Genomic DNA, 12,430 nt, shown 5'->3' with positions numbered 1-12,430 from the left:
AGAGTAAAGGTTTTGTGTCATTTACTTTATTTTAATCTGCATATTTTATTAAAGGCCATATTTTCTCACAGTGAAAAATGAGTGTGGCCCTCGCACGTATACAATTCTGATGAAGTGGCCCACTGAAGAAAAAAACTTGGACACCCCTGCCATATGACCTATAACTACATATTTATCAACCTCACTATTTTTTATTTTTAATAGGCTGTCCATCCCCATACATCTAAACTACATACACCTCTACATGACCTAGAAGCCATGGTTTCATTTTTTTTTCCTCTTTAGAGCCCATCCTTCTTATCCTTATTGTCATCTTAATAGGTCTTAACTCCGTCTGACTCTAAAACTCTGACATTAAAAAAAACTAATTTTATACAGTCTTTATTAAACCAGAGTGATCAGTAAGAACATGTTTCACTTCTATTGGCTTACTGACCAGTTGTGCCAGTTAACTTGCATGCCCACAAATTCTAGCACAAGCATTGGAAGCAGGACTGACCCTGCCATAAAAGCAACCCAGATGACTGCAAAGGCCACACAAACTGATGGTGGCACCACCATTAGGGTTAGCAAACAAATGAATGCAGGAAAGGGTTAGACGGCATCATGGGAAGCATGTATTCTTGCTAGCCTTGCAGCAGAGGTCAAATCCAACAGACAAGCTACTATAGCTCAAATTGCTGAAAAGTTAATGTTGGTTCTCAAAGAAAGGTGTCAGAAGACACAGTGCGTCACAGTTTGTTGCGTGTGGGGCTGCGTAGTTGCAAACCAGTCAGGGTGCCCAGGCTGACCTCTGTCCACTGCAGAAAACAATTGAAGAAGGTGGCCTTGCCTGATGAATCGTGTTTTCTTTCACATAACGTGGATGGCCGGGTGCGTGTGCGTCGCTTACCTGGAGAACACGTGGCACCAGGATGCATCCCTGTAGGTCCCACATCGCAAGTTACAGGACTTAAAGGACCTGCTGCTAACGTGCTGGATACCACAGCACAACTTCAGAGGTTTAGTGGAGTCCATGACTCGACGGGTCAGGGCTGTTTTGGCGGCAAAAGAGGGACCTACACAATATTAGGCAGGTTTTGACAGCCCTGCTCATGAGCTTAAAATCTAGAGGATTCCCTTTTGATCACAGAGGGGTATCATCATAGCACTGCAGAGTGCTATACACACACTGAAGGGCACAGGTAGGTTGGGCAAGACTATTTACGCAATATATTTTACAAGTCGAGTATAATGTATCTGTGGAAATCCATGGTTTTCTCAGAAACCTGAGTGCATACCCATGGCCTTTTGATAGTGACATGTGTTTGCAAATGCTGTTTTCTTTGGTTAGACATCTGAATGTGCAAACATATTTACAAGAGAGAAGATGCACACAAACCTGTGAATGTTATAGACCACCGCTTTCATAAGTAGAATTTACGCTAGTTGTTAGAACAGCAATGGTAAAATATTTGTCTCCATCTGGTGGTATGTTTAATGTAGTTCTCCTGGATTTTCAGTGCTGATACGGCACACTTCCTCATCTGTGGATATTGTATATATGGTATACTCCATATTTAAGAGTGCTGTATGTAATATTATAGTCATTGGGTTACTTAACATCTAAAATGTGATATTTAGCAAGCATTCCCTATATTCTGGATCACAAATAATAATTTAAAGAAATTAAACGTTATTGTCTAGTTAAAGCAGTAAATTGTAGATGCCAAGGGGCATGTTGTTTCAAAGTATGTTCTGCACTCTCCACTTCTGCTTTATTAACCCCTTCTTTTTTAATTGAGGGTATTTTGTACCCAAAACCTGGGGCTTTTTTAGCATTTTTACATTTTCTTTAGCCATAAGTCTCCTTTTTAAATTTTTTTTATGCACCCACACAAATTTATATATATTTTTTTTTTTCCAAGGACAAATGGTTTTCTTTTGATACCAATTTTAGATGTAGAGGCCAATATTTAGTATAAATAATAGATTCAAATAATACAAATATTGGGCGGGGGGGTTCTAATAGTTTACTATCATCATTTTCCCCAAACTAGTTGGCCAAAATACCCAATGGGTTTTTTGTTTTTGGAACATTACAGAGTACAAAATGGAACACACCCTTTATTTTTTCCAAACTTTACACAATATTATATATTTTTGGAGAGATGACAACCAGTACATTTCACTGTGGACACTTGGCAAACAACCATTTGGTCACCAATCCCTGGCAAAGGGAGTAGTAAGATTAGTTTTGATTTCTTTTTTTCGCCAACCTTTCTTAGGATTGTTTGCACAGATTAATCACAGAAAACTTTTAAATTTTATTTTGTGAGGTCTAAGCCTTTTTTGGGACTGTTTAGCAGCCCTGCAGCACAAAAAACTGGAACACAGGCAATCCATAGTATTTTACTAGGGGCGTATTTGGACACAAATCTCTACCAAAATTACTGTAACATTACAGTATTTTTTTGGCAGAAATGCACCAAATTTTTTTCAGAAAATTTCAGAAAACACATGATTTTTTTTTTGATTTTTTTTTTATGTCCTGGAATTTGTACTTTTTTATTTTTTTTTAAATAAGAACCTGCTTACCAGGAAAGGACAGCCCCAAAATTTTTATATTTTATTATAAAAAAAAAAGTTGTAAAAAAAATTAAAAAATTATCTAGAAGTTTACTTGTGGGTGGTAGTTTTGGAAGCAACTGCTGATACCTGGCTGAGATGGGCTAGAGAGGCAGTAAAAGTTACTGCCCTTCCTTATGCCTTCCTTCAGCAGACTATTAAACATCTCCGTGGCTTATTTTTGGAGGCAGTTGGTGGAATTCTCCCTGAGAATTTTTTTGCCGCAGAGTCGGGCAATATCTTCTAGCTATAGTTGTGCAGGGTAAGAGGGCTTGTCAAAAAGGTGATATTTGATGATCTGCTGAAACTGAGGGAAGGTATATTCCAAGGGTGTCCAAGTTATTTCTACTGTCTGTGTGTGTGAGCCACACATGTTTCATTATGTAGTGAACCAGACACACACAGTGCTACAGCATATCTCCTACCACTATATACTGAGCCAGACATTGACCATAGTACAAAACTCTCATTGTCACACCCTGAGGTCCCATGCAACATAGACTTACCCTGATCAAGATGGCTGTGCATTTGCAGCCGTCTTCGTACAGTATACAATTTTGCTACTTTATAAGGAGCTTTTTTTATTTTATATATATATATATATATATATAGCTCCCTACCTACAAAACTAAACCAATGCCCTCCCAAATCTCCACAGGAACTTTTTAAATTTTTCATGTTCCTACCTACCTACCTACCTAACAACAAAATAAACCACTCCCCAAATTACTTTATTTGCAAATAAGAAAAAAGAAAGCAAATATATACAGTAACTATAACAGCTCAGGGTTCTCTCTGCTCTCCTTGGAAGACAGTATATCATGGTAAATGGGAGTCGGAGAGACACCTAGTGGGCAATGCATTTGCTGTGATTAGCCAATCGCATCGATTGGTGCAATTGGCCAGTCACTGATGATTGTATTATCATGTTACTGTATTATACCTTCCATCCATAAGCTTTGATTATTATTGTGCTTGCAAGTATTATTCATGCGCTAGTTTTGTTATTTCAGAACATGGACCCTTTGTGGGACACCAGAGTATCTGGCACCAGAAGTCATACAAAGTAAAGGCCATGGAAGAGCAGTAGATTGGTGGGCCCTAGGCATTCTAATATTTGAAATGCTGTCTGGGTGAGTATCTCTTCCTTTTACAATTAAAATGCGGACTACAATGCTCTACTGTTAAATCTTGCGTTGCGTCTAAAAATAGACATGACCTCTATGTAAAGTATCTTAACAACTTAGAATGCATATTCATACCCACCTATTTTTCATAAGGTGCTTCAAAGATCTAAATTGCCAGGGTAGCCATAAAAAAAAAACAAAACAAAGATTTGTTCTTCATATCAAGGAATACAAATATTAGAACTACAAGTTTATCTTTCTGTACTTGAGAATGTGAGAGGTTTCACTGTGTTCTTCAAGGTGAAATGCATTTTTTTACATATATACAATAATTGGTAAGTTTCTCTTTTAGTGTCACCAGGTGGCAGCAGAGATGTCTATTTCCAGCTTTCTTCTTCAAATTTACTGATCTAGTCATATTTTGACAAGAAGTCAATGCAACTAAGTTTTTGGTACAGGATCCTAGATTTAAAGATACTTTACAAGCCTGCCTTACCAGTTTTGTTAAAAAAAAAAACAACCTTATTCATCATTCCTTCCTTTTCAGTGGGCGCTGTCTCATTTCTAACACATCGCAAATCAAATATCAGCCCACACACTGCTAGTCAAATACCCTTTGAAGCTTGGAAAACAGTTGGGAGTCCCAATGAAATGTCAGGAACATGTGATTGCATTAACCTTGTAAACGTCTGTGCAGTTATCAAAAATTACAGAATAAACTAATTTAATGTTGCACTAACCAAAAAGTTCTCAGCATCCAAACCCCACTTCTAATTAATTATAGCATTTTAAGTTAAGTGTTTGTAAAGAGAATAAGGATAGAGGTGACGTATATGAGAACTGGAATGTTGGATGTCTTGTATTTGCCCAGCAAAAAAAAAAGATAGATATTCGTTGTAGTTGCGTAATATTGTATGGGTTCTAAAGGGCAATTTTCTGGTCCAACAAGGTTAAGTATTAGACACTATGAGATACTAGACCCTGGGAACTTCAAGACACCTATTTTCATGGGAGGTTACAAGTACTTAAAATGAACTTTTGCTTTATAATGTTGCCAAATAAAGCTCTTCAATTGAATTTCCATGATGAGACAGGTGCCAGAAGGAGGACCTCATAAAATCTCATGTACAAATCTCCCCCAAATTTTTAGGAAAACATTAAATATATGTGTATAATATGCACCCATAACTCTACAGGTAGCTTCACATACACGCATTTACATATACTGACACTTATACATGTTCACTTCATGCGTCACACACACACACACACACACCTTACCTACATATAGGATCCACTCCCAGCTTACCTACCTCTGTAGGCTCAGGAGGACACTATTCCCTGGTCCAGCAGCTGGTGACAGGTCTAGTCTCCCGAGTCTGAGGCCCAGGTTATGAGAACAGTCGCCAACAGAGCCCTCTCCCGGCATTAGCGTTGCCCCTGAGCAGTGGGGTAATATTTAACTTTCCAGCGCTCAGATACATGCAGCCTTTAAAAGTTCCCCCCCCCCCCAGTATTGAGTACTCCAGTATAAAGCACCTTCCTTTTTTGGGGACACTTGAAAACTGGATTAATTGTGCATATTATACCCGGGATTTTACTGTACAGTGAAGGAAAAATATTATTTGATCCCCTGCTGATTTTGTACGTTTGCCCACTGACAAAGACATGACCAGTCTATAATTTTAATGGTAGGTTTATTTGAACAGTGAGAGACAGAACAACAAAAAAAATCCAGAATAACGCATTCAATTGTTATTATACAAATAATTGTGAAATGTACCTTATAACTTTAAGATGATAGAGCAACAAATGAATGGTGAGAAATATATAAATGTATGCAGTAACATAGGCTATGTCACAGCCACAATATAATTCAATAGGTAAACATACAACAATAATAGAAATTTAGTGAGCTTAACAGAGTGTTTGGCTGGAAATCTGGCGTTAAGCAAGTCCCTTTGTCCTTCTGCTCTTGTAAATGGTTCTGATGTACATTTCTGTAAATTAACTTTTTAGCTGTTTTGTTAGGTTTCCCCCATTTTTTGATGACAATCCCTTTGGAATATACCAGAAGATACTTGCAGGCAAGATAGACTTTCCAAGACATTTGGATTTATATGTAAAGTAAGTATAGCAGCCTTACAAACTGGATAACATTTATATGATGTCAACCTATCACAAGTGACAATGGGCAGTTTTAAAATATTGGGGGGGACGGGACTGGAATTTCATTCTTGGAGAGCAAGTTGGAGTCAAAAGTGTAGGCTGAGTAGACTATAAATGTCTTGTCTGAAACAAACAATGATGCTAAGGTTTAGCAAATCATCCACATGATTATGTATAAAATAATAGTGTTGAAGTGTAGTAACAGCACAGTGAGAACGCCGAACCACAAACTGGTGGTGTGTTATTAAATCAAAATATCTCCCCTTCGTACACTGATGATCTACTCTTTTCGATTTCTCAACCGGTTATCTCTCTCCCGCACATACATGAAGCGTTGAGAATTTATGGTTCCCTATCTCATTTTAAGATTAATGCTGACAAATCTGAAGTCTTGGACGTGTCCTTGTCTGCGGCGGAATCACACTCGGTGAGTGCCTCGTTCCCATACCGGTGGTGTCGGGAACATATCAAGTACCTGGCTGTTTTGCTCCCGAGAGATCTCACGACGATATAAAAGTCCAACTTCCCTAGGGTTTTACAGCAACTGCGGGTTGATCTCGGTCGTTGGAGTTTCCCTCACGTGTCTTGACACGGTCGCGCTAGAGTGATTAAAATGAGTGTTCTTCCGAGGGTCCTTTACCTCTTTCAAACATTGCCGGTAACCGTCCCGAGGTCTTTCTTTCTGGAGCTTCGAGCTCTGGTGACTGGATACGTCTGGAAGGGTGGTCGACATAGGCTCAGCTATAAGGTACTTACGCGTCCAAAGGATAAGGGGGGCCTCTCCCTGCCTGACTTTTTCGGCTATTATTGTGCTACTCACTTGTTACGCTTCCTCGAGTGGAGATTTCGCCCTGCCTCCAAGTTGTGTGTTGAGATGGAGCAGTTCGGCAGCGGATTCCCCTTTCTAGTTGCATGGGGCTTCGGCCCGAGGTTCTCCAGTCCACCCTTAGCACACTCTCCTCTTTTTCATCACCGTTAACTCCTATAGCTGGTAACCCGGATTTTTCCCCGGGTTTGGAGAGGGGTTTTCTTCTCTCTCTGGGGCTGGCACCCGACGCTACTGTTTCGCAGGTTTGGGACGGCTCAGCCCCCTTGCCTTTCGAGCGGGTGGTACCCTCTGTCCGTGGTACGTTGCTGCAGCGCTTACTAGCAAGCACCACCTTACTAGGACCCCGACCCCGTTCGAGCCGCTTGTCCTGCGGGATCGTCTCCTCAGGGGTGGAATTTCTATAATCTGTGGCTTGCTCCTGGAGAGGGAGTCTTTGACACCACCGGCATTTAAGGGGTGGTGGGAGGACGAGCTCGGGGACACCCTGTCTGCACAGCAGTGAGAGAAGGTGTGTGTATTAACCCACAAATGTTCAATTGCCTCACGCTATCAGGAAACTGCTTATAAGATACTGACAAGGTGGTATATGACTCCGGTGGCGATTAGTAATATACGACCGGGGAGTGATCCGACCTGCTGGCGATGAGGAGAGGGGCACTTACCTACACGTCTGGTGGAGTTGTGCACGCTTACGGCCCTTTTGGGATGGTGTCTTTCGTTGCTTGGAGGAGGTCTCGGGTGAGCCGATCTGGTCAACCCCGGGTTTTGGTCTCCTCCTTCACTCGGAGAAGTCCTTGGGAGTAATGAAACGCTCGGTTCTTCGCCATCTTCTCAACGCCGCTCGCAGTATTATACCGCTATATTGGTGGCGAGTTGAGGTTCCCTCGCTGCGTCATTGGGTCTCCCGGGTGGAAGAAATTCAGGGCATGGAGGAGTTGATCCACCTGGCCTCTGATAGGATGGAGGCATACACTGGAGTATGGGTGTGCTGGCTGTCTTTCCAATCCTTTCCCTTGCTAGCGTCACTGCTTCGGCAGTGAATCCGACGTTGGCAGTCTCCTGTTCTTTACTGGTCCACTTCTAGTCCCCCCCCTCCCCCCTTTTTATATATATATATCCCCCCCCCATATCTTTGTCCTATTCCCTTCCACTGTATGTGTTGGCTTTGTCTGTCTTCATGTGCTTGCGTCTGTTTGTCATGGTGGTAGCGACTATAATCTTAGACCCAGTAGTCATTGGCTAGCCTCTCCGCGTTGCTTCACGCTATCTACTATACGGGTAACCGGTGAGGAGTGGTCATTGTACAGTCTCGCTACACATGCACTACCTGACTCCAATCTCATTTATGTACGCACGTTTTCGTCATGTCCGATTTGGCTCCTTTTCTCTTCTGTTCCTTCCCATTATTCTTATGTTAATTATACCTTAAAATACAATAAACTATTATTTACCTAAAATATCTCCCCTTTCTGACAAGGTCTTTTCGGTTATGTCTAGCATCAGGGCTTGTCTACAGAAGAGCTTAACACCTTTTTAAGTGGTTTTATGAAGGTCTTGTCAGACACTTAGGAAAAGTTTACCTAAACACAAGGGTGCGCTTGAAAATAGGTGATGCACAATATCCTGGCTAGAAATAAAGACTTGGAAACTCATTATTTCCAAAAATTCTTCAGAGACATTAATCATGCCAGTGCTACAGCAGTAAGGAATAAATGAAATAATATGTTCCCGATTCCAAACTCAACCTTGGTATGCTGTTTAGCTGTTAGTCACTGTAGGTCATGAGAAGATCTTGCTCACTCGTTGGAAGCAAGCATGATAGTTGCGTCATCTGAATTAGTTTCTCTGACTGGCATTCCTTACAAAATATTTTTAATAAACGAAATTCTAAAAAAAAACCAAAAAAAACTGTGGATGTATGAACATGAAGTACCATGTGCTCAAAAACTCAATTCTAGAAAGCAATCATAAAGCGTGACTAAAATAGCCATAAGTGAAAGACACATTACATTGACGGAGATACTTTGAAGTATTATTGAGCTGAAACCCTTTAACATTTGCACATGCTTTAATAAACCCTGCTTTATTAGCTTATAAATTCTCGTATTTTAAATTGCGTGCTTTAGTGATTTAGGTATTCTTTGGTCTGATGCCATTTAAAGGGATTTCGCCAACTGTTTAATAAATAGGGGCTCATCTTGGGGTTCTCTAGACTGTACATTCATTCTGTACCTGTAGCCTATCAAAAACCTGCAATATTAAATATCAACCGTATTATAAATGAAAACCTTATGTATTTCTTATGCCACATTGTTACAATCATTTCAAAGAAGGATAACACGTAGACAGACATGTTTACTTTTATCATGTGCCTTGTTTCTGCTATTTCAGAGACCTCATAAAGAAACTCCTTGTTGTTGACCGAACCAGGCGGTTGGGAAACATGAAGGTTGGTTAAAGTATTCATACATTGTCTTTCCGAAATTTGGCACTAACAATATAAAACACTGGTTGTGCAGACCACTAATCCGTACAACAGTTGGCGTTCCTAGAATGATGATTCCTCCTGTTAGAGATTGCCTACCCTAAAGGTTATAAATGTGTGTTGGAGAGTTCCTGTCTTTCTGTGTGTCTTAATGCATGCAAATGTTCTTGTCAATTCCATAAAATGTCAGTTTAAATTGTCACTGTTAAAAATTTTCCGTCTCCTGTAACAGCGCTATGGAATCTGCTAGCACTATTGCACAAAAAAATTGAATATTCGGGTTTGAATGTGCGTGTATGTATTCGTGGGCGACTGTGAGCGTGTGGGTTTCTGCATGTTTTGCAATCCTAATCACTTTCTACCATACGCACATGTAATTTGCTAGTGTTGCCTCGGACTTAAAGGGGAAAAGATCTTTAAGCACCACTGGTAAAAAAAAAAAAAAAAAAACTAAAAAAAAAACATTGGCCCAAATCTAGAAAATACAAAATGTCAGATGTTTGCCTGGTGCATAAATGATTTCTTCCCCCAGACTATCCTTCTGGCACACCGAGCAGATGCCTGGTGGGCTGGGGTCCAGAAGAGCCGCTGCACATACGTCATTTGGTGGCCACTGGCCTTAAAGTCCTAAGGCCACAAAGTCTTCCCCACTCTGGCCCTGCTGTCTACACTTTATTTTCTGTTGTCATGATGACCTTAACACCTTACTTGGAGCCTTTTTGTTTGCAATATTAATTATTTTCTGTTTTATTGTGTATCTAGAATGGAGCTGAAGATGTCAAACGGCATAGATGGTTTAGATCAGTAGACTGGGATGCTGTGCCACAGAGGAAATTGAAGGTATTTTAAACGTGGTTAATGCTACACTTGATATTTCTCTATAGTTGGCAGTAAAAACACTTGTCCATTGTAAAATTATACCAAAAGAGAAAATGTAATTTGTAATTTCAAATTCTACTTTGGTCCCAAGAGTGAGATCCTTTGTATGCACTCTGTTTTAATATAAAATACCATTTTCCAAGACCCATAAGGCGCAGGCATATAAAGCTCTCTATCCTTGACATGGAAATAATCCATGAACATTGCCATACAATTTTAGTTGACATCCTGAAACGCTTATGCCACTAAGTACACATCTTAAAACCCATGATTTAAAGAGTTATTTTCAAATAGTGGCTGGTAGAAGTGGCCAAAATAATTTGTGTGGACAGAAGCCTGGTCAGAAGCCTGGTTTTCCTCCCTTTGCATATATGACGTTTATAAATGACTCCCATTGTTTCTAGTAGATCAAGGTTGGCTGCAAAATCAGTGTTTGCCAGTCTCTAGGTGGCATATAAATATTCACAAATTATAATTATATGCAAAATACTCTAATCTGCTCTTTTAGTTTACTCTCCATAGCAAAGTTAATGATGTATAAAATGTTGTACTGTGAATATCTTAAATAAATGTCTTTATTGCATGTTCCACTTTCTGGGAACCAGGCCAGCTGTATGTTAACAGATTACTTTATTTGTATAAAAGACTTGTTAAATCAGCAATCTAAGATAGATGATGATGTGAGGACCTCATAGGTTGTGAAATTGCATTGAATTTGTATGGTTTCGTGATTAAATATAATTAAATTTGAATCTCAAACTCGTGCTCGTTCATAAAAAGTACTTGCAAAGTTCTCATTAAACCAGCTCAATTAGTTTAGTTTCTATTTTATTTGATAAGAATATAGGGTAACAATTCTTGTTGGTTTTTCTCATTTGGTTTAGCCACCAATCTTACCAAAAGTATCCCACGAAGGGGATACATCCAATTTTGAAGCCTATCCAGAAGATGACTGGAATAAATCTCCACCAGTACCTCCAAAAGATTTAGAAATGTTTAAAAATTTCTAAATGTGGTAAGATATATCTCTGGGGCTTTCTCGGTTTTTATGTCAACAACCTATGAATGCTTGCAATTGTGTCACATGACAATTAGGTGTCAAAAATAAAAAGTGACCAAACTTTAAATGATTCAAGAATTATTTCTGAGAAGGATTTGGGGCATTTGTACAAAATTGTTCAATACAGCCAAGTAGATGACACGGGTATCTTTCAATTGATATGTGTAATGTTCCTTCAATCGGTAATTGACAAAATGACAAAATTTCGTTTCCCCAGAACCTGAACTAAAGAAAGAAAAATGACCATTGTTCAAATGTAAAACTTCAGACAAAAACAAGGACACAAGATGTTGGTCATCATGTGTTGATTGTTTCCTGACTTTTATAGGTTGTCCTGATTTGTGTTCCCATTATAGCACTTGGTGTTGCAAATTATTTGAGAGAGAGAGGGCCACAAGAATGTCCAATCTAGCCATTCGGGAAATGTCTAGACATTCTCTATGGGCTGTTCTTGGCATATGTCACAACTAATGGTTTTAAACCTATAACCATTTATGTTTACCTTCAATTTGCCAGCCTGATCTAGAACCTCTCACTGTACTAGACAATGAATCCGATCCGGATCCCCAAAGTTTTGAATAAACAAGGGAAGGAATGCTCACTGCATATCCAATAATGATTACGCAAAATTCAATTGAGAGCCATAGAGTAAAAGGGAAGGGGGAAAAAATGTGGGTGGCACTTAATTTATGACCCAAAAAAAGAATGTTTAGATAAAAATATAACGGTGGTGTGTATCGTTATTTACTAAATTCTTTACTTGAGGATTTAAATTGTAGGTTGAAATCAGCTTGTGTTAAGTATTCTAGTTCTCACAAAACTAGCTGTATCTTTGTTTCAGAATTGTTTTTCAGAATAATAATCATATTATTTTCCTTTTCTCTAGGAAACAGAAACCAGGTAAAATTACCTGTTGAAATAATGACAAATGAACAAGACTAAAGGGTGATGTTTACCAAAGTGCAAAGGGAAAGATGCATCCGTTAAAATGTTTTGAGATCAAAAAAAGAAGACCCGTTGACGTTCAACTCATACTGGAGACAATTCTACATAGGCACTTGTAATTTTAATCTTTGAAAAGGCAAAGCCAGGGCATTCCAGTACCCCAGGGTCCATAGTACTATAGGATTATATGCACAAGGATTATAGCCAAGTATTCATTTCATCAGGACATCATTGTTTTTTTGCCAGAGGGATGAGAGAAAAGCACCACGTCGGAAGTAATACTCTTGGACTATAAACTTGTTCCAAATACTTACAAAATGGTAACAATT

At 39.3% G+C, this 12,430-nt stretch overlaps 1 protein-coding gene across 1 annotated transcript; it reads left to right on the top strand.

Moving 5' to 3' along the window:
• Nucleotides 1-3,620: 3,620 nt before the first annotated feature.
• LOC149289844 (cAMP-dependent protein kinase catalytic subunit PRKX-like) lies at nt 3,621-11,106 on the top strand (the record flags this gene model as incomplete). The annotated part of the gene is made up of 5 exons (XM_089490291.1): nt 3,621-3,740; nt 5,766-5,861; nt 9,124-9,181; nt 9,980-10,057; nt 10,981-11,106. Coding segments are annotated over 5 exons (478 nt in total), but the record flags the coding sequence as incomplete, so codon positions are not given.
• Nucleotides 11,107-12,430: the final 1,324 nt, after the last annotated feature.

The sequence above is a fragment of the Sceloporus occidentalis genome, unplaced genomic scaffold (assembly GCF_023333645.1).
Source record: "Sceloporus occidentalis isolate IW3139 unplaced genomic scaffold, rSceOcc1.0.p SCAF_43, whole genome shotgun sequence".
Lineage (NCBI taxonomy): Eukaryota > Metazoa > Chordata > Lepidosauria > Squamata > Phrynosomatidae > Sceloporus > Sceloporus occidentalis.
This window is presented reverse-complemented; position numbering and strand designations above follow the sequence as displayed.